This window comes from Aythya marila, assembly GCF_965140915.1.
Source record: "Aythya marila genome assembly, chromosome: 3".
NCBI lineage: Eukaryota > Metazoa > Chordata > Aves > Anseriformes > Anatidae > Aythya > Aythya marila.
Window position 1 is genome coordinate 51,013,131 of NC_139044.1, and position 23,206 is coordinate 51,036,336.

The following is a 23,206-nucleotide window of genomic DNA, read 5'->3' on the forward strand; positions in this document are numbered from 1 at the left end:
ATGAGCACTTCAGTCATCTTTTCCATTAGTTATGTCACTAAATTTCCCCAGCACTTGTGTGCGCCTCACTTTTCACTGTCTGCAGAGTGAGATTAATCCTGTCTTGGGATCTGCACAGGAGTGTTTAAATTTATAATTTAGCTGCATACAGCTGCTGTGGTAGAAACTGTGAAGAGGTTCATGAATTTCTAATTGTAAGGGATTCATTCAATAAATATAATTTCCTAAATTGACAAAGTTGTAGTGTCGAACGTAGATGAAGCTTAATGCTTAGGTAATTAAAACACACAAGTGCCCTCTTGTAGAGCGCACAAGCCCTGCTCTGAGTGCCCAGGTTTCCAGTTGGATGCTTTCCTCCACCACGCTTGTGTATGTCAGTAGCAGAACAGTCGTACCTTCAGATAGGCAGAGATTTCCCTTATCTCTTGTGTTGCACTCAGAACAACTGAACTGAAGTTACCGCAGGAGGAAAAGTCCCTCATGAATTCAGAGCATGTTGTTTTAGCCAGGAAATGTGTTTCAAGCCTCTTCCCTGTATGCTTTGTGCTTTAATGCTTTCTTCCCCTATGCACTTCTCAGGCTTGATTCATAAAGACAGTAAGACTGTTTTCAGCATGTTTACAAGGATGATAACATATAGAACAGAAATGACATTATTTAGAAATTACTTAAGATTTTTAAAATTAATTATTTAGAAATTATTTAATTATTTGAAGAGAAATTGCAACCAAATGACTTGATAAATCACACAGCGAACAAAATAAACAGGAAAGCTACCTGTAAAGGAAGCTTCTTTCTTGGGCCCTGAGGCAATCAACTTAAGGCTTGAAGCATAAACCACAACTCCTGGTCAGTAAGCTCACAAGTCGCCTTTTCTTTCAATATGAGAGATTTGGGAGAAAATAAAAGAAAACACTGACACACTTCTCATGCACCAGACCACCTGAGCCTTACCCCTTCAGCTCGGTGGCCACTTTTGGCAGGGTCTTTCTCAGATCAGTAGATCTCTTGCACAAACACTGCTTAGCGTGCAAGTGGCATGAATGTCTGGCACGCTGCAGACGAGCTTTGTGGATCCACGTGGTGGGCAGTTATCTGGGGCGGCAGGCAGCTAGGACAGAAAATGCCGATTGCCCTGACGCCTACTTTGTCTAGACCAGAGCACTGAAATGCAGGCTTGGGGTGGCTGTTACTGCAGCAGTATCTTCTATAAACCCAAGCTCTCCTGTATTTCGTTTTTGAGATTCAGTTCAGAATGGTGAAAGATGTACTTTCATGAAACCAATCTTGGAAAATATTTTTTTAAAAGATGTAGCGTGCTACATAGCACGCCAACCGTATAAGGCTTTCTCAACCTTCTAGAGTTAGCCCTTGATAGAAAAAGGCTTTGATCCTGATGTATTAAAGTCAACAAAACCCGTGGATTTGTAATGTAAGGTTTAACGGATTTTAACCTAAATAAATAGAATTACTCCAGGTTGATAAAATTTCTGTGATCTGTGATAAAAACCTGAACCAGAAGTTCAGTCAAGAGTAATGTTTTCCTAAGTATTTTCCTTTGGTTTCTTGTCTAAATAGTAATAGCAAAAATATCATTCTATTAGAAGTAGAACGGGGGTAGATATTATAATTGCAGTAATACAGGACCGTCGGGTGTTTTGCATTCCAGCACTGCGAAGTTTTAGAGGAGGAAGAGGAGAGTTGTCCTTGCTTCTGTCCTCCAGTCATCCTGATCATATAAAACTGCTCCTGTTCAAACAGGGTGGGCTTGACAGTGAGAAAAAAAGAAAGCAAATACAGTCAGCTTTTTTTAGGATTTTGTTACACAGGATGCAGCTGGCTATTCATCTGAATAGTTTTCATTTTAGGCTGAAAATGGTAACTTTCCATCTAATTGCGGTCTCAGGCTACAAATCCACAAGCAACTGCTCATGCAAAAGACTTCTGTAAGGCCTTGGGAACCCAGATATCATCTTGTAAATGATAATTTACAAAAACTGCAATATTAAATATATATATATATATATTTAAAAAATGCAGCAGGCAGCTTTTTAAGGCAACAGGTAAATCATCAGAAAGTGGAATATTTACTGCTGAGAAGCTGGGATCTGAAGGCATGTTGGACGCACAGTGGATTCTCCTTCCTGACTACATGAAACTTTAAGACGTGATAGCTTGTAAAATGCTCCATTTCTCAGCCGTGTGCCAGTCAGTGGACAAATGAAGTGCCCGTGAATTAGACAGGACTGGAGCACGGGGCTTCTGCTGCTTCCTTCCTCCTTGTGAGGCCAGGGTGGGCCAGGGGGCGAGGAAGGCTGCAGCAGTGTGCCCGCAGTCCTCCCCGGATAAACAATTTTCTTGGATTCCATTTTGACAGAGCCAAAGGACAGAGAGAGGGATGCCTGGTGCCAAATGGCTAATTTCACTTCCCTGATCTGTGAGCATCTGTGGAATTTCCCTGGGCTCGGTCCAGCTTCTGCTTGACAGCAGGAGGAGCCCTGCTGGGGCTGCCGGAGGGTGGACACGGTCCCCTTGTGGTGCTGACTTCCACTCAAGGACTTCGGTTCCCTTTTTGTGCAATAGGATCAGCAAAAGCAGATACCCAGACTGCGTGTGTTTAGGCAAATCCCACGAGTTGAGCAATGACCCCATGTCAGCCTTGAGTGCTCAATACCAAGCACGTGGCAATGAGCCACTCTGTGTCCTTCAGGCTGCTGGGGTCGTCACCAGGCTGGGCTCCTCTGGCCTTGCAAACTTTCTGGGAGCCCTAATCCCACACCACTTCACGGCACTTAGCGGCGATTTCCTGCTCAGCGTCAAAATGCTGCATTTCCAGAAAATTGTGTCTACTTTTCCTTTTTGTATTAAATGCTAAGAACATTTTGTCACCCTTTCTGTAAACAAAGGGCATAGGAAGTACAATTTCACAGAGATAAGAGGTTTACATGGAGGCTGAGGAATGCGTGAACAGAAGGACCTCCAGGATTGAGAAATAAATCCGTGTCTTTTTTTTGTGAGCGTGTGGACGACTGTGGTTGCTTACTCAGCCACACTGGCCCTTGGGTTGCAGTAACAACTTCTCTAGGGGCAGAGCTGGCTGAGAATATCTGGTCATAAGCAGGCGCCCCCCTTGTTTCACATGCAGATCAAGCAGTGAATTGCAGCTCTCCGCACTGACAAATAACTATAATTTGTTCCGTCATCCCAGTTGGAATTTTCCCACTGACTTCAGCCAGACTCGTTGCTAATGCTAGGTGCCTTTCAGGTAGCTGGCTAACAGTCTTAAATTAGATACCACGAGTGGGACTCGCCTCGTCTAACTCGAGGTGTGGGAAGCCAGCCAGGCGAGTTGTTCTGTAGGAGTTGCTGCCTCTCCATTGATTACGCAGGGAGCCTCAGTGACTGGGTCCTGGGGTAGCTGGTTATATCCCAGACATTTGGGGGAAGGTGCTTTGAAGTCCATCCTGTTGGCACATCTCTGTGTGAAAAACAGGCCTTGCTGAAACAGAGCAGAATCCGCGCGTTTTTTTCAGCCCATTAAAAGGAAATGCTCTTTCAATGCTGATTTTTTTCCTGCATATTACTCTTTAAAGAAAATTGTCAGAAATTCCACTTGAATTTAACTAATAAGTTGTGTGATGATATAGCGTAATTTTTACATCTTTTATATCTTTGCATCTTCTTAATCCACAGCTGCAGTGGAAATACAGATAGCTGCATGAGCAAAATTCTTGTTGATAGCGGTATTTTTGCTGAAGGATGTTTTGTGATGCGTAAAAAACCTCAACTGCCTAATTTCTGAAACTATTTTTTTTTTTATTTTACTCATTTGAGAAACTAAAGCTTGTGAATGTTTTTTTCTCGCCACATTGTTAGTATGATAATTGGGACCCCAAAGTTGTGGGCATTGTTCCTAGCTCTTATGCGCTGTCACTGAGCAACGCACCTTAACACTGGGCTATGGAAAAGGGTTGTTGTATCTAGCAGTGAACTGAGCTGGCATATTCTGTCTGGCTTGGAATAGGAAATACTTAGAGAAAAATACTACTTTCATACTTAATAATTATCTATTATTCTTTATAAATGATACCTTAAAGTTTCAAAACAGCAATATTTTTGTTGTAGCTAAGCATTTGTAAATTATGTTTTTTATAAATCTTGTATCACAAGTGCCAATGGTTAGAAGGCTGGGGAATGGTTCATGATGTGTGTGTAGTCACAGGCTGCTCTAGCCAAGTACATTTAGGCTCCTGCAGTCTGTTAACAGAAACAGATCCTGAGCTTTTACTCTGTCCCCCACATTTGCCCCACTTCAACCTTTCTGGAACCCTGTACAGAGCATCGGGACACCAAGTGGCTTAACAATAAATCTCTTACTAAACATATAAGGGAGAGAATTCTGAAATACTGAAAAGAGTAACAGGCCTTTTCCATGAGCATCTTTTGAGCATTGACCATTTAGAGAAAATAACTCATTCCTCCTTCTGTTTAGTTTTGAATCCCTTCTGTGTGGCAATCTTACATTGTTCTGTAACCTCCAGTGATAAGGAGTGGAATTGGCTTTTGCTGGAGTTATTTCAGACTGTATCCAGAGACTGCTTCCTCCTGGAGAGGTTAATGTTTGCCATTCAGCAGGTTTTGAGGTATCCCAAGGTTCTGTTATCCGGTTTCTTCCTTTTTCTGCGCTTCCAACTTCTTCTTCCTGGTGTTTGGACATTTCATTAACCTGGCATCTGTTCTCTTTTAGGAGAAACCTGATGCCAGCCCCACATCTCTACAGCTGAGATCCCAAATTGAGGTAAACACTTTGATTTTGGTCATCTATTTTTGTTTGTTTGTTTTTTCATTTGATATTCTGCATAAACTGGGCAAAGGCTGCTCTCGTGTCTGCACTCACTGCTGTGTGTCTTCTCTTGCAGGAGTCACTGGGTCTCAGCAGCACCGCGTCAACACCAGACACTGAAAGAAAGTAAGTGAGGGCACAGGAGGCAAGAAAGGAGAGGGGAAATTTGGTGTTTTCTTTTTCCATGTAGTAAATTGATTTGAAATTGCATTGGTACTTCAAGATTTAAGATCCAGGATTTAAGATCCACCCTCTGTTTTGTCTGGTTCCCATTTTGGAACCTGCTCTTTCTCTCCTCTTTTGGCATTTTATTGTTTTGTTTTTTTAAATCAAGGGAGAGTTGTCTTTTCTCCCTTCGTGTGCACTTGGGACATGCATACACTGATAAAACTGGTAGTCATTTCTGAGAAACATCACTGTTTGCACATTCTCTGCAAATTAAACCTGTTTAAAAATAACTTTCTGGGGCTAGACCTAAATGCAGCCAAAAAAGATAGACTAGAGGAAGGGAGAGCTACAAACTTAAACCACTTTCCTTTTCCTGTGCACTCCTGGGTTTGTAACTGTGCTTTTGAAGAAGGTGCCAAGGGAGTGAAGTATTTAAAACCAAGTTAAAAGGAACTTTAATTTTAGCAGTCCTTAATAAAAAGCTCTCTGTGTGGACTGAGAGGGTTTCTGTTTACTGTCACCTCCTGCTGCAATGTGTGCTTGTTTTCTGCACCTCCTTCCTTTGATCCCAAGATTTCGGTTCCCTACTGCTAAGGGTAACGTGCAGCAGCGCAGGAAGACAACTGACACTGTATTTCCAATTGCCTGCACGTCATAGGGTTGTGCCAGCTGGATTAGTACAGAGACAGTGCACGGAGTCCAGATCTGAATGTGAGGTGCTTTATTTAGTAAAGTTTTACAGTCTCGCATTTGAATAGCTTCTAGCGGAGCCATGATTCCATACCACTGAACCATAACAGGAAGGTTTTATAAAATTGCTGCCCTTGCTCTTGCTCATTCAGGAGAAGCAGTGTCAGTTCTAGAGAGAGCTGCAGTAGATGTGGCACATGGGACTTGCTTCACTGAGTGCTGGCAGCATGGAAGTCAGGTATTTGGAGTGGAACAGCTCTTTAGGAGCTTCCCGCAGAAACGTCTAAAAGCTGATTCGTGCTGAAGATCTTGGAAAGTGATGAATTATGTTTTAGAGGTGCCTTGTCTCTCTTCATCACTCACAGAGAAAGGGGTGATGGCTTGCTTGAGGTAGATACTCATTTTCAAAACAGCCTAAGATAGATAAGGTCAATTTTACCTTGGTACCATCACTGCCCCCATTTGATGTGCTGTTAAGAGAGAGAACCTACAAGTGCAAGATTTAAAAGTGATACCTCAGATATTGAAACATGGAGAAGTTCTTTTCAAGGATACTTCCCTGTCTCACGTTGTAATGAAACCAAAGGAGCCGAGTGGATGGGAACATGATGAGTACTGCAGTCTGGGAAGTAAGCCTTCAAGGTTATCCTATAATCATAATACTTCTCTCTCCGTCTCAAAGCGTTTTCCCCATGGGTAAACAACATCATTATCCCACCTCGGATAATGACGAGATAAAAATCTCGCAGGAGGACAGCGCACAACTGGGAATAAACTCCTCTTACAAGTTCTAGCCAGATTCCGAAAATGTGTCTCTGTGTAGGTGTTGTACCACAAATAACTGAGTGAGGAGACAGTATCTACAGAAACATCTTCTGAATGACTGTATTCCAAGACTACCCGTTTACTTCACTGAAAGGAAATTATCTTCATTATCTTAGTTGTGGTGGAAGAGATCTATGATTTTTGAAGACCTATCAAGAATGCAGGTGTCCTTTTTGAGGACTTTTTTTTGTCCTCAAAAGGGGCAAAAGGGGATGTATGTGGTTAACCCAATCAGATATGTGAAACTGGCACAGGGGAGGTCAGATCAAAACTTTGCACTTCAGTAAACAAGCCAACATAATGGATGCTAACTGGGCAGAGTGTTGAAAATAACAAGTATCTACTTGATGCCATAGAAAATAATCAAAGCAGAAATGATACAGGCCTGGCCTATTAGTGGCAGCCTGCCCCATCAGTGCTAGTTTCAGTTCTCTAGCTCAGAGGCATGCCCGTGTCAGTTCAGTCCTCTTCCAGGAAGGGAAAGGTTATAAAATTGATCTGCTGAAAAATGACTATTTTAAGTCCATCTGTACTTGTTACTAAGATGCTGAGTTTGATGTTTTGGGGGGAGGATGTGTCAAGAACTAGTGGCTTTTTGTGTACATTGTCTAATTTATGGCTTTCAGCTGAGTTTTGTTGCATGGGCATGCTACGAGAGACAGGAAGTTTGTCCTTTTGGGACCGTTGCTTCTGTGGCCACCTCTGCTGTGTGATAGATCTGGGGTGAACCTTTTACAAAGCTGCTTTTGTTGTTAGAAGGCTGTTTTGTCAAACTTGAAACTGGATGTAGATGTGCATCGATTTCTCATATTCAGAAATAGATTTGGAGGTCTGAATTAGAAAGATTTGTCCCAAAATGCCCATCCAGACTTTTTGGAGCTGAAAAATCTGTTGTTGTGCATACTCTTCCAAAGCCCAAGTAAAGGCTTGGCTAACGAAAAATTACACGTCCGTGTATTGAAAATACAAACTTTTTTTAGGGTGAGCAAAGAGGAGTTGTCTGTATAGTGTCATGAGCTGGTTGCTTCAGAAAATGAAAAAAAGAGAATTCCTGTTGGCATGAGGAGGCAAGAGCGATTGGCCCAGCGTATTGCAGGAGTCTCCGGTAGCTCCCTCACCCAGAGCTGCTGTTTGCACACCCTGCAGCTTAACCCAACCAGGATCTAAAGCTCTAAAATAACACACCTGGATGGTTGTTTAATTTGACAGTTGAGAGATTCCAGACAGAAAGAGGCTTTGAGAGAGTCTGGAAGAAACTGTGTTTGTTTTAACCTTTGGTTGGGTTTTCCTTTTCTGTGGTGCCCGATTGAAGAGAAAGTCTGACAGGCTCCACTGTGCACCGCACTGAAAACAGATTAGCCTTGATGCCCTGTGGTAGGAAAAAATCCCGTTTATGTGGACAGGCAGTGTATGTTCGGTCTTGCCTTGAATCTTACTAACTGTGCTGCCCGGGTCATTATTATTACCATCTGTTCAAAGCCAGCATGAAATTAGCTGGTCCCCTCAGTCCAGCAAGTTGCCAAGCAAGTCTCTGTCTAGTGGGTGATTTGCTGTAACACAGAAGAACAGCCGTAGTGCCTGGAGGGAGGCAAAAAGGGGTTAAACAAGCCTCAAGACAGCTGCTTGTCACTTCAAGTGGTTGTCACTCCGAAAGGCATTTGGGGCAATGCCACCTTCCTCTGTTCCTGGCAACGCTGTTCCTGTTAATTGATGAAAGTACAAATAAAGACGGCACATATGAACCTGCACTACGCATTATAAATGCCCTACCAAAGATGCTTTTTGTTTGATTGATTCTGACAAGGAGAGAAAAATCTTCACTGTATCAAAGGCCTGTGAGATTCACGTGAAGGAGTGTGGAGGATAACGCCAAGGGTACTGATGTGGCCTGGAAAGCTATCAATAAAGAGTGGAAGAGAAAGTCATGTTTGTTCAAGCTTCAGCTCACAATTGCTCTGAGTTTGGCCATGCTAGAGTTACTTCTGTAAATGAAGCAGTTGGGCAGGCTTCCTAGCCGTATAATATTCAGCAAAAAATGCAAGGCATGGAATGAGGTGTTTGTTTTTTGTTTTCTCAATAATTAATTTCATTTCCCTCTGCCCTTTCCAAAATTTCCTTCTTTTAAACAGCAGTCACAGCATCAGTTGGGGTGCTGGTGTAACTTTGCAGACTCTCAGTCTGCCTCCAGCAAAGTGGCAGCAGCATCTCTATCCATGACATTTCATTTTTGAACAGAAATCTCCCCAGAACTGCAAGTGCTCCAATTAGACACACTGACTTCTGATTTGCCAGAAGAATAATCACTGTAGCAAATAGGCAGTAAGTGTGTTCTTAGTAGTTACTATTCCCTCTTTGTCCCCATAGCATGTTGATCTGGGGATGTGTTTGTATATACAATCCCTATTATTTCAAAGTGATGGCAACACCCCAAGGATGTTTACCCAGGCAGGGGACTGAGCAGGGTTTTCTCATAATTGTAAACAGAGCATTTAAAACAATGTAATTCAACTTTTAGCCTGTTCCATTTTTGAGTATTCAGGCCTACATGACAAACTGATGAGCTCTGCATGTTTGCCAGGAAATCCAGGTTAAACCCAGTCCCCTGAAGTCAGGCTTCTGCATCCTGACTCTCATCCTGTTTTCAGAAGAACTGGGGATGTTGCAGAGGGGAAGTTGTGTATTTTCCCTCTTGGGAAATAGATCTGCTTGCTCTCACTGCTCACTCCAGCAGCCTCTGGGCAAATTTCAAACGTGGTGCATCAGAGAACTGCCCGGAAAGAGAGAAAAGTGGGTGAGAGACCCAAGAGCACTACATACAGGCAGGATGAGGTACAGTCACTCACTCCTGTGTACTCATTCTTTTTATTTGCAGCTGCTAGAGAAAGGAAGGACACAAAGTAATGCATGGGGTAATGCTTGTGGCATTTCACAGGCGTTCTTACCACCTTTGCATGCCAGTGAATGTTATGAATTGCCAACTTCTGCATGAGTCACCGTCTCTTTCTAGATCTGTACCACTCAAGAACACTGCTGACCAAGTAAATGGTCATACTTCATATCGAGTGCCATGCTTTGCCTAGCTATGCTTCTCAGCCTGCAGCTCAGTATATTTTAAATGTTTTCTGCCCAATGATCCTGAATACTGAAATCCCAGACTCTGCCAGAGCAGGAAGCTGAGCAGAAACAGCCTCACGGAGCAGAAGATGCTGGCAAGCAGCTCACACGTATGGGGCAGCATTGCTCGGGGGCTTTGCATTCCAGCACAGGGGAGCTGCTGTCCCTCTGGCAGCTGCGTGCTCAGCTCCTGGCTTCAGCTGCTCTCCAGAGTGAGTATCTTTGTCGTGTGCTCCGCGTGTGCAGGGTGCACGTCTTAAACCAAGCTTCTCCCACGTTGAGTGGATGCAGTTTGGCCGGCTCCTTGGTTGCTTGTTGTGGATGTCAGAGGAGGAGTTGCAGGCTGCTCAGTAGTTGGGGTTTTCTCTGAGGCTGTTAGCTGCCAGCCAGTGAAGCCACAACAGAAGTGGTTATCTGCATGTTGTCAGCCCTGTAGGAGAAACTATTGACTGAATCTGTTCTTAAGGATTTTCTGCAGTGGATGTGCCATAGTAACACCGGTCACACTCCTGCGGAATAAGCTTGAACTTCGCATCAGCCCGAGGCTGGGAGAGTGCCTGCAGTTTGGTGTCCCCATGTTCAGCAGTGTTTTCTACTGAAAACAGCAGTCTTTAAAAACAGCTTTCATTTTGCAGCAGAGTTCATGCAAGCCTAAATTCTGCCCCCTTTGGTACACTAATCTACTGGCCTTTGCCAGTAGTTTTTAACGCTAGATTTCCTAATCCTCATCCCCTACCGCATCCAAACTACAGGTCAAGCTCTGAAAGCAGGAGGTTATTAAATCATCACTCCAGGTCATGGATGGGGGGGGGGCTTAAATTTTGTCATATTTGATTCTGGCAACTTGACAGGGTGCCCGAATTAACTTTGGCAGATATTTGAAAGCTCTTCTGCAAAGAAACAGGAGTCCTCTGCCAGAGGACGTGAGGCAAGGAGAGGGCAGAAACTGAGGAGAACAAAGCAGAAAACAAACAAAACCCTAAAGTGAGGATGCCAAAAGCTGCACTTAATTACTGATGGAATAAATTGTTCCTTTTGGGTAGGTTAAAAATGGAAAGGAGTGTTGGAAGGAAAAAAAGGAAGAAGTAAAAGCTTGCCGTACTGGAGATGTCCTCATTTAAGATGCGTTTCTTTATACCCTGTGCTTGCAGGAATCAAAAAGAAGCAGTGAATGTGTACAGCCCCGTTGTCACTTGTTTGAGGCCTGATTTAGTCAAAGCCAAATTATTCATGCTGCCTTTAAACAGCCTCCTCGAGAGAAGTAGGGCAGGAAACTCCCACAATAACCCTCACAATGGGAGCGAGAGGCCAGCCAAGCACCGCCTGGGACACGTGAGGAGGGGAACCAGTGCTCCTCGGAGCCGAGCCGCTGGCAGGAGCTTTCTGTCCTGGCAGTTGGGTGCTGGGCAGCATGAAGGCCGCCTTTCACGAGGAAGCTGAACTGTGAGCAGTGCACGCAGTGCGTCACCTCGGCTGCCTCATGCTTGGCCGTGGAGGAGCTTTGGGCTGACAGCGATCTGCCCCTGCTTCAGCCCCTTAGGCCGCCCGGGCGATGTGCGATGCAGCCCCACCACCGGCCTCCATGTTGGGTGCCCACAGGCAGCCCAGTGGCTCCGCCATGGTCGTGGTTTGGGACACGCACACACAGCCACAGGCAGCCCCATGTTTGTTTCCACTGAGAAAGTTTTGACCTGCTTAAAGAGCCATTGCTATGGAAACCTAATGAGAAGATAATTGAATGAAACGTCTTTGCTTTCCATCTCTTTCTCACACTGGTGCCAAGGTCAGAATCTTGCAGGCCTGCTTTCTCTTCAGGTTCATGCAAATTTGATAAAAATACCAAAGGCCCATTTTCTTCCCTGTGCCAGCTCTGGTTAGATAAATCACCTTGTGTTCAGTCAGGAGCAGTTACAAGTCTGTCAGTTTTTGATACTAATTATGTGACTGGGCCATTTCTAATGCACGCAGATAACCAAACGGCTTGGCGACAGAAGCCAGCGTGGGCTTTTACATCAGCTTGTCTGCTGCTATGAATGTGAATAATATGTGTAGATTGAAAATCCCATGAAAAGCATTTTCCTCAATGGTCTATAAATAGTCATCGGGAAAAAGGAGAGGGCCAGTATCAGTTTATTGAAGATCATAGCAGTAGTGGTTTCATTAACAGATGGTGCTGTGCACCTGTGGATTTTATGTGCCATAAACAAGATGTAGCTGTGTGTTAAAGCACATCTGCATCGAACATACTTAGTGGTAAAACAGAAACCCATCAGCCTTCTTGTCATTCTCAGTCCCCGTGTTAGTTCTGCTTCGGGAATGATGAGCTTTCAAAAATGCTCAGGTGCATTCATAAAAGCAGCACATGGTGTCACTGGTTTCTTTTTCCCATTCTGTGGTGTCCCAGCACACCATGTCTCGAGGCACGTGTGAACGTGTGTCTTGTGAAATCAGCCGCTCCCTGTACAAGACAAGCCGTGGCGTTTCTCTTTCTGGGTCAGAACCAGCCCAGAGTTAGCAAGAGAAGGTGAACACAGCCAAGTTAAAAGCCTCTTTATGACCAGATTCAGTTGCAATGGGCTTGTGAAGCAAATTTGTGCATCAATTCTTCCTTGTATTCCAGTTTTTAGAGTCCACATCCAGGATTTCAGAGGTAATTTATAAAGGGAGAGGTTACTCTGGTACAGCAAGGTCATCCCAGCTGCAGCACTTTATGGACAGATGGATTCAAAGACCATTGTGCTTGCCTGGCTTTTCTGTTGTTATACAAAAGCAATGAACCCACAGTCTGGAAAAAAGAACTAGAAGTGCCCTCCAGAGGCAGTCCTCATGTCCAGCTCATCCTCATCAAATGTCTGGTCTGGTCTTTCAGGCATCCTCTTAGAAGCAGTTTTTAAAGCTGCTATCCCATTCTCTGCCTACTGGTCTAAGTTTGTCCAGATAGTTAGGAAATGGTAACTCCCTGTTTATTACCACCTTATGTCTGCTTGTTCACATGCCTGTTTTATTAATAGATAGTAAAATAATCTCCTTTCAGCTTTCAATTTGGCAAGCTGAAGAGGCAAAACTTTTCTAGCCTGCGCTGTTAAGATGAAGTGTTCAGTTCCCTGATCCTTACAGCTTTTCTCTTTACCTCTTCTAGTTGGAATTCATGAGTAACTTCAATCATAGAGGCTATTCCCATATATATTCATTCTCCATACTGCCATTGGAATGTCCCATCCTTCTTTCTGTCTTTTAGGATTAAATTGTTACTGTGTGTTCTTTTTTTCCCTGTCACTTTCTTTTTCTTCAGTGGGTATCTCCAAGTACTCTATCATCTGCAAACCTCCAACATTTGAAATACTGTCCTTTGTGTCACTCTTGTTTGCGTATTAGCACATTTTGGCATTGAATGTTAAGTCAGAATGTTTGGCGTTTCTGTTAAGTCAGTCTTTTTAATAATCTAGTTCCTAGTCCAGGTTATCCAGGGCTGCTCTTGCTACCAGATTTTGTGTCTCTGATCGCTGATTGTTCTGATGTAATTTACTCAGCTACACTGAAAGCCGTCATCTCTCTGAGGCAGGAATGAAGTAATATCTTGTTATTCCCCAAAGTAGTAGCTCAATTCTTAAATACTCTATAGTGCTGGTTTTTTGTTGTTGTTTGTTTGTTTCGGCAGTTTGGCTCTGAGAGGCCCTAAGTAAAGGCCTAGAAGATGGTTTTTAATTTGTGAGATCAATGGATTAAAGTTCTGATGCATTCTGAAGCTCACTTCCAGAGATTTGGGGCAGATACAGAAGTACTCCTTCCGTCTGGCCATAAATCTTGTCTCCCTTTCTGTCTGAACATATACCCGTATATTTCTCCTGCTATATGCTGTGACATAGTACGTTTCATGTGAAAGCTTGCTAATGAAGTTGTACATCAGACCACAACAAAAATGAAGGCCTCTGTGGTGGAGTAATGGCATTTGGCTCCCTTTCAGGCACGCAGTGCTGAGACTTCTGCCAAGTGTCACTGCATCATTAACTTTCAGTACAAGTTATCAGTCTATGAATGGAAGAACACAAATCACTTTCAGCGCACGTTCACAGAGAAGCTGCAGATTTAACAGGGTAAGGGAGTGTAATTGGCAAATCAGACATAAAGCAACTCGGAGGTACTATGCTAGGAAGTAAAGCACTTGATTGATTTCACTGAGCATTTTTAAGCGTCAGAGTTGTCTGATAGAACTAAGAAGCAAATGCTTTGTCAGGCTCTGCGTGGTAGGCTTTGTTGGCATTTCCATCCTTTAAGACCAGCTGTTAGCATTTTCAAGGTCAGCCCAGACATGGAAGATTTCCTCTTCAGGGAATGCATGAAATGATAACTGAAATTTGCATCCTCTGATGAAACTCAGTATACTCGTTAAATCAGATATAAAGGAGAAGGCAGTTTGCTTGCTGTGGATCCTACTCATCTCCTCACCCTCTCTGGCTCAGGAGTATCACAAGTATGCTCCTGTTGCTCTTCCCCTTCTTTGGAAACCAGCATGGAATGAGTTGGTGGCCTCAGGCTAATTCCCAGGGAACAGATGTCCACATCACAAACATTGCCACTACACCTGCTGCTTGCTAGCATCGTTGTTGGCAACTGTGAAGAAGAAAAGAATTCAAATGGATTTGGAGGCTGCAGAGTGCAAGAGATTGCCTCTGCTTTGAGGCTGATTTCACTAGCGAGGCAAAGTTCTGATAATTAAGAGAGTTCATCCTTCAAGGCTGGTGATTTGGTTCATTTCGTGAATACTGAATTAATTTAAGATAAAGTAACTGTTCGCTCGATGGTTGAGGTCAGTGGTCAGGTACAAATTATTTACTCTTTTAGTTCTGTCACTTCCAACAGGAGTTGGCTTTCTTTTTACTGTGTTGTCTCCTTATAAAAGTCCACATACTTTTAATCCGTTTTTCCTCTATTTAAAAAAATACTCACTGACATCTTTACTTTAAATGTCTGGATGTAGAAAGTCTGGTGGTTTGGGCACTGGACTTTCTGGTTATTTTACTTCTGCATTTCTTATTCTGACTTCTGAAATACCAAGCAGTTGGTGGCATACACCTATATCATTAACTTTTTCCCTTCAAAGGTAGACTTTATCAGCAAGGAAAACACTAAATGTCTCCCTCCACCTGATGCACTTCAAATCTGAAGTTTAGCTACTTCAGCTGGTTTGCAGTCTGTGTTGGATTAACTTTTTAATCAGACTGAGGTTGAAAGAGGTCAGATTTCAGAGCTTCGCTATGCCAAACCCTCTTTGCCGAGATGAATTTCTAAATCAAACTGAAACTTCATACTGTCTCATTTCCCCTCTAATGATGTCTCTGCAAATTGATGAGGGTGTTTTTCATGCTTACTAAATGTTGGCCAGTAATTGCTTACATCTTTTAAACTCTGAACTGTTTTAAACTAAGATTTGCCTTCAAGAGCTTTACTGGATTTATCAAAAACTCTGCATTGCCCTCTTCTGGGAGTCCAAGAAAACGCAAGGAACCTGTGCAAACACTATAGACAGCAACTAGAATATGACATGTATGTATTCCATGGCCTCATTCACAGGACAATTTGGCTTGAATACTTCTTGGTATAGTGGGATATGTGTGTTTCCATTTTGCATGGATACAGCACAGGCACAGCACAATAGGGCATTGTCATGTAACAGGGCAGAGCTCTCAGCCAAAAATACTGCAGTAATGCTTTGCACTTGGAGCCTCAAGCAAAGCCATTGAAGCTGGCAAGAGTAATTTCACTGGCTTGGCTCAGCCTGGTTAGAGATTCCTGTAGGAAGGCTTCAAAGAATTTCACAAGATTTGGTAATTTCCATTAGCTCCATTTACAGAGAGAGAAAAAAAGAAAAGGCAATGGGGGGGGGCTGGGGGTGGGAGGGCAATGTTGTCTCATCAGAGGTCCCACAATGAACGTTGGCACTGAGTTGGAATCCATTATGGAAAACTGGTTCAATGAACATAAAGACCGAGAACAAAAGACTTATGTACTATATTAGTGGGTTGTTTGTAAAGCCCATGTTCTGTTAAAATAAGTCTCTCTAGCTAGCTTTTTAGTAAGGGAGCGTAAACTGGTGGGAAAGCACACAGAAAGGAAACAGGAAGAAGCAGCTGTAGTCTCCGGTCATCCGTGGTCCCACTTCATAGGGTCCGGACAAGTTTTCTTCAGCTGGTCTTTAAACCTCTGCTCCTGTCTTCCTCTTGGTGGCTTTCCGAAAGTTTGATGAATGCATATTTATAAATAACTTGCAGATGAAAGTCAAGAAGGCCCCAAACTGTTAAAACCTAAACAAATACAGCATCCCAGTGGTACGGTTTCTAAGGCAGCCAATGAAATGAAAGGGAGGGAAGTATGTGAAAAAAAAGTGTTTTTCTGAGGGATCCCGAGATGCTTTTGGCTTAACCATAGGCTTCTGTCAGTGATGTTTTTCTGTGCTGGTCAAAGGCTTTTTTCAGAGAGTGCAGAGGGAAACTCAGTTACTGTGGTCAGACCAGTGGGTTCAGGTTTTGTTTCCAACATGCTGCATTTGGAAGAAAGGGGAAGAGAAACAGCTCATGATGTATTGTTTGGAAACTATAATTTACTGTAATCAGACAGCTCCCATGAAACGTGAGAAGTCTGCATCAATAAGTCCATTTCTCTTTTGTGTTCTAGGCTCTCCATTCATAAATCAAGTTCGGAAGAAGGCTCTGTAGGTCAGTATATTTCGTTTTATTTGATACTTCTATTGAATTCTTAAACAGGTTTTCAGTTTCGCTTGTGCTAGGATGTGAAGAGCTGAGTAAACAGAATGCCAGCAGAAGTCAGCAGCATTTCTGTGCGTGGGGAGGGTGAGACTTAGGAGCTTTAAACGTGAGATGCTAGGGCTCTCGGTGATCTCAGAAGCAGCTCAGCCAGCACTGTCATGTGATAAATGCACAGCTTTTGACTTGTTATATTGAATTTCAAATTCCTTAATGTTTGATTACTGCTAGCCTATCCATTTGTATTCTGAAAGTTACCACCGCCAGTGAATAACTGTGTTTGTGTATGTCATGCCAGAGGCTCATCTTTTGTTTCTGAAATATTTTGCGTTCTTAAATATGTATTTGTTTTCTGTTGTCTTTCAATTTATTTATTTTTTTTAAACTTACTATAATTAGTTCAAATTGGTATCCAAACTCATTAGCTAAATTTGTAAAATTCTGGATAGGGTGGTGTGTTTTTTAAGTGTTATTTTATTCACAGGAGAGTTGGAAAATTAGAGCAGAGGGCTTGTTTCTTTTTAAAAATTTTCTAGGATCATTTCCACACAGTGCAAAATTAAGCTGTTTTTCAAAGAGTCAAAGAAGCCCCAACTCTGGGGCTTCTAAGGCAAGATCCAAAATACCATAGTCACGTGCTGAAACGCAGTGGCACAGAACAAACTGCATTCACTTGAATTTTTGAAAAACAGAGGGATGAAGTAGATCCAAATCAGTAGCATTTCTGCCAGATCAGGCACAGTATGTTCTCTTGCAGATGGCATAAACTTGGTAGCATGTGTCCTGGTTAATTCAGCAGAGCACAATTATATGCCTTCCTTTGATCCAGATCCTGTTACTTTTCTAGAATGAATAATTTACTTCTGGGTCATCAAGCAGTATGCAAATCTGATGTTAATAGACATGTAGTCCCAGCCGTGCACAGTCAAGGCATACAGTGAGCAAGAGTCAGATATAACTGAAGATCTCCTGGAATTTCTCATACCAAGTAGCAGAATGTATATGTGTGTGTATTTATATACACAAACTGTTTATTTTCTATATAGATATGCACACATATATTAGAGAATTCCTTATCTGACTTGTAGCTTTTGCTGCGTAATCGTGGTTCAGCTAAAGAGAATAAACCAACAAAATGCTTCAAAGACACTTCCAAACTTGACATTAACAGCTCAAAAGATATCAAAATGAATGTAAAATATTTTCTGTTTATAGTTCAAAATATGTAAGTTATTGGCTTATCTCGGTCATCTATAGCATTGGCAATTATAAAAGAATGCGCATTTCTTTGAATAAGCTACATCAGCATAGTTCTAGTACAGACTAACTCAAGAAACAAAGAAAATTTGAGATTTTTTATTCTCATTTTTGTCTTAGAAAATGCAACTTGATACCTTCTGTAGTGTTTACTAACTAATGTTTCTTTTTGAAATCCTTCTTCCCTTTCCCTTCTTTCCCCCTCCCTAATTTTCTCTTAGGGAAAGCAGACTGGAAAAAGAAAAATAAGTTTTTTTGGCAGAATTTCCGAAAGAACCAGAAAGGACTAATGAGGCAGACTTCCAAAGGTAAATGTTTTTAAAGGGCTTTTGAACCTATCCATACAAAATACAAGGATCCAACCATACAAAAGAGTAAAACTCGTTTGCAGCAGTGTGGTATTTACAAATCTGTGGATCTGGAAGTATCGCTGACTTGGTTCATTGTGATGGGGCTCACAGAAGGATGAGTCGCATTCTGTGAGGCCACAACTCCAAATTGCTGGAACACCTTCAGTCCTTGTTGTCAGAGATAGCACATGCACAAAATGATGTGATTAACAGGTTCTTATAAATACCATATAAAAATGAATAAGATGTTTTTTCTTCTCAGCCTGACTTGATGAGAGAAATGCTTATCTGTTTTAATTAGAAAGGTGTTTCTCCTTTCTTTGGGATTTAGTTACGTAGACCTGTTTGATTTAGGCTTTAGTCCAGCCTCTCATTGCAGGAAACAATACTACAAGGAGTAGTAGAAATGCACCTGGTGAATAGTGAAAATTTAGGATTGATTCCACTTAAACTGTCAGGTCTCCTTTGATTCTTCAAAAGATGCAGTTGTGCATTGCTTTAAATATTTTGCTTCACAAAGAAAATTTCTTTTTCCCCGTGTGTATCTGTTAGATCCTTCTGTTGCAAACAGATGCCTCCCTGCATTACTGTGACTGTGTTCAGATGGATTGTGAAAAATTTTAGGAACCTGCTTACGAGGTTGAAAAGGGGTGCATTTGTACCGTCAGTTCAGTGTGGGTCCTTGTTGGCTCTCAAGTTCTAACTCTCCACGCTGACGTTCCGAACTCATATCAGAAGAGGTCCTGGAGCTGGGAGGCCAAATATATCCAGCACTGTGTGCCAGCTCGTAGCTCTACAGCAGAGAGCTAAGAGGGCCCAGCACACTGTTCCTGGAATGGCTTCCCATCCACTCAGCTGACCAAAGTATTCCTCGGGGCTGAGTTTAGGACTTACCTGGCATTAACACTTTCTCTTTTGATTCTCATCTTTAGGGTCAATAACTGTATCAGTCACGTTTTATTTCTCCTTCTCATATACTGTCTTGATTTCGGTGTCATAGTACACTTGGTTTTTCTAGCCCTAATTTACTTCATGTTAGTTACTTCCAAATCATTCAGTCCTGTCAAATCATACTATGAGATTGGTCTGGGAGGGGTCTATTCTGGCCAGCCAGATCTATGTGGTGACCACCTCTCAGAGTCCAGCTAAAATCCAATTCCAGTATATACCACTCTGTGTGTGACATCTTTACCACGGTTGTTTTCTCGGTGTGTTTCTCTGCAGGAGAGGATGTCGGGTACGTGGCCAGTGAGATCACGATGAGTGATGAGGAACGGATCCAGCTAATGATGATGGTCAAAGAGAAGATGATCACTATTGAGGAAGCACTTGCTAGGGTATGATAAGTACACACTTCAGTTTTCCTGGGAAAATGTTTTATGATGTAGGATACAGCAATTCAATGTTTTCAGGTGCTCACAAAACACAGGAGAACAGGCGAAAAACTGCCTGTTTGTTACTTTGCACTAGGTAGTACAAATTAGATAGGAATTGCATTGTTTATGGGAAAAGTGAGATTTAGCTTAGCCAAATAGGTGCCTAATGTATGGCAAATGAATTGAGTCCTATAAGCAAACATTCTCAGCCATTTTGGGTATTTGACATTAAAATCAAAACAGATGTGATTTTTGACAGATTAGTGACTGACACAAGTGTTTCTTTACAAAATCTGAATTTTGATGAACCACAGGAAAAACAACTGTTTGCTCAGAAGCCAAAAGGCCAATGATAAAGTTTCTGTACCACTCTTCATTTTGTTCCCTTGAGCAACATAACATGATGGAGCACAGGATGTTCTGTATGGGTACCTCAGGTTCAGAAAACATGAGCTTGATCTTGGCTATAGGCTATCATAGAAATTAAGGTTACGTTATTCTCTGAAGGAAATACTGCTTTACTGGGAATCATAACATGAAAAAAAATGCAAAAATTTAAAATCACCAGGGGGGTAATACTGGGATCTCTGCTGTTTAAAAAAAAAATAAAAAAATGTGGGGGAGAATTGTACCTGATCTTTAATATTCACTATATGTATTTGTATTGTTTCCCTCTAGTGGTCTGAGCTATTAGCAGCAACTCTTTTTTTTTTTTTTCCCTCATTTTTTTAATCATCAGTTCTTGATGATCCTCTCAACAATTTTCCTCTAGTAGGGTTGGTTGTAAATATTTAGACTTTAGAAAGTGGAAAAAATGTTCTTTAGTTGTAAAATTATAAAAATCGGTTCCTAGTCTTCACTGCAGATAATTTTCTTTATCAAGGAAATTGGTAGAATATTGTGAGTCTGTCCAGTGTAAACTGTGCCTGTGATGGGGATGTATAATTTATATTTTGCCAATGATAATTCATCAAAAAACAGTATTTACAGATCACTTTCTTTAAAAAATAAATCTTATCATTAAAACTGCTGATTGCAAAATAAATGAGTTTATTTTAAACAAGTGAGACAGGCAATGCAAAAGGTCTGATTCTCCCCATTCCACAGTGATACTGGAGAAAAAAGAATGAAAATACATAAACTCTTGCTATTTTAATGAAGACTGATAGCTTCTTCTCACTGGAAAACGTGTTCTCTGTCTTCCTGAATTTCAGCTGAAGGAGTACGAAGCCCAGCACAGGCAATCAAGTACTGGAGATACTACAGACTGGCCTGATGGTTCTTACTCAACATTTGATGGGTCTTCCAATTGTAATGTAAGTACCTGTCCTTTTGATATGCTTCCCAGTATCGTTTAATATTTAAAGTCTTTCATTGTGGTGCTGCAGTATCCTAATTTACTTGGTGATTTATAATAGCAAATCTATCATTTGACCTCATGATGATATGCTCTGTCTACAGCAAGTCTTTAATAGAGATTTTAAATCATCAGGTTCTGTTATTGTAGACTTAAACTGGATTATTACATAATTTCTGCTTTTTAATGCACAGAAAGAGGTGTGGTTTTTTATTTATTTATTATATACTTATATATTTAGAATTGTTTCATGTTATTTTTCAGTTACTGTGAATTATCAGAGTTTCTCAGGCCTTCCCAGCTGTTGTTGATGCATCCTAGCTGAGAGCCTGGCTAAGTCCTAGCTGCCCGCTGGTTTCAAACAGTTCTAGCTCTGCATTTTCTAACTCTCAGCCCAAAGTTTGCAGCTTTTGTGAGACCCAAAAGTAGTAAGGCAGCTTTCTTCCCTTATTTTTGCTTCTGAGTTTTGTAGCTTCGCTTGTTTTTATGGGCACCAGTCTTTGTGTCATGCCATACTGAATTAATTAATTTTTCGTTCCAAATATCTTCATTTCCACAGAGTAGTTTATTCCACTTCATTTCTCTAATTGAAAGTTCACTGATAAATCTTACAGAAGAACACATTTGGCTGTCAAATCCAAGCTCTTTGTAACCCATATATTTGAATCATAGACTTCTGAGCCCATTGATTGATTTATTTATTTTATTGTCAATGGAATTTCCTGCTAACTGCAGCAGAGGGTTAGCTTCTCCTCCCTAAAAGAAAAGAGGAATGCTATGTCATTTTATGAGATGTTTAAAATATTTTGTGGTGGAGAAGGATTTTCTTGTTTGTATTCAAAAAAAAAAATGCCCATCTTCAGTTAGATGGGAACAGAGAGGAACTGATGTTGCCTTCTAGCCTGTTCTGCTATATCAGAAATGTGCAAAGAATATAGAAGGAAGAATCTTTGCTCTTCTGCATTGGTTCTTTAGCCAAGTGAAAGTGTCTTGATCTTTTCCTTATTAGTATTTATAGCCTGGACATTCCCCTCTTAATGCCTTTGACTAAAATACTTAAAGCAGAAAAGCCACAAAACTCTCATTTACTTTAGTAAAATCTCAGAGGTCTACTGAGTTTCAGTCTGAAATACTCTGATAATGGTTTATGTTTGTGTTGAAGTTACCAAAAGCTGTATATACCTCTGAGGACAAAATATGACTCAGTATTTGCTCCCGAATGGAATGACTTGGCACCTCTTCTCTGAAATTATTTTCATAAGCTGTCTTTACTCTTCCAGCCAAGAGCTTTCTTGCATCTCTCTGTTGTTCTGGTGGGATTTGAACCATCTTCCTGCTAACATCAACGGGGGAATCTGTATTCTGTCGTTCTAAATATCTCCCCAGATTTTTGCCCTTGTTGCTATTTTTTATCCTGGTTGCATTTAACAGAAGCTGTGAAACTGCATGCCTTCAAGTGAAGAGCAGATCATATGCAGAAACAAAAGTTCATGTTAGAACAAATGTCAGCTTGGCTTCTTTCTGGACCAAAAAGCAATTAGGGTTAACTGGGGTGAAAGACTCTGAGCTATAACTGACATGCAAGAGGGAGGAAAACAAGTAGTGTGAAGTGTCAGATATGTCTAGAGATAGGGCATGTGTTCACCCAGACTGTTTTGCCAAAGGACATCTCTATTAATCTAAAATGACCAGCTTTTGAGAGGCACAGAGTTGATTCTGTGTTCAAGCCCGTCCTTTGCTAAATCGGTTGACTTTCAGTGCCATTTGTGTGATTTGTACTCTGCAGACTCGGAAACTCAAAACTACCACACTCATTTTATAGAGTCCAAGGAGCAAAGATGTTTTTCCATATATTAGAAACATTCTGTTAGATAGCCCACTGCCTCCTAGCCCCAGAAAGTAATTTAAAATATGAGTCACTGGAATTAAAGTTTCTGGTTTGAATTAAAACTCCTTGGGCAATGACTCTTCTGATTCTGTTGGCATTTTTTTCTGATTTCTGTTTTTTTCGGTCTCACGGCCAAATTGTTACTAGGCAATTTCTGATGGAACACTGTGATCATACTTGATCATTTTGTGAACATTTTGTACACACATGATAAAAGTGAATTGTGGGATACTTGCAGATTGAGGAAATTCAGGAAAAGCATAATTTTAATTCACTTGCTATACACTTGTTTAATAACTTCAGGGATTTAAGAGAGATCAAAACATTAGTATAATTTCTGGGGGTTGTTTTTTTTTTTTAATTATTATTCTGTTTATTGTTTATTGTTTTATTTGTCCAGACAGAGACTTGCTGGTAGTTAGGAGGACTTGGGAAGATGTTTTTATGGAGAATCTCGGTCTAGTTTTGTCTGATAACAACATTTCAAGACAAATAAAAAACAATAACAATAATAAAATAAAATAAGCATTCAAAGAAGCTAAAAATGTAGGGGGAACATCTGGAGATCTCTAAGTGC

At 41.4% G+C, this 23,206-nt stretch overlaps 1 protein-coding gene across 4 annotated transcripts in view; it reads left to right on the forward strand.

Annotated features, from left to right (window-relative positions):
• Window positions 1-23,206, forward strand: part of SASH1 (SAM and SH3 domain containing 1) — a 197,769-nt gene that overhangs the window by 129,333 nt on the left and 45,230 nt on the right. For 3 of the 4 annotated variants that reach the window (XM_082757961.1, XM_082757958.1, XM_082757960.1), the window contains exons 3-8: window positions 4,748-4,798; window positions 4,920-4,969; window positions 16,313-16,353; window positions 17,880-17,966; window positions 19,233-19,345; window positions 20,599-20,700. In XM_082757961.1, coding sequence (XP_082614087.1) covers window positions 4,748-4,798; window positions 4,920-4,969; window positions 16,313-16,353; window positions 17,880-17,966; window positions 19,233-19,345; window positions 20,599-20,700 — 444 coding nt within the window. The remainder of the gene's footprint in view (window positions 1-4,747; window positions 4,799-4,919; window positions 4,970-16,312; window positions 16,354-17,879; window positions 17,967-19,232; window positions 19,346-20,598; window positions 20,701-23,206) is intronic. The other variant, XM_082757959.1, reaches the window with a different exon arrangement.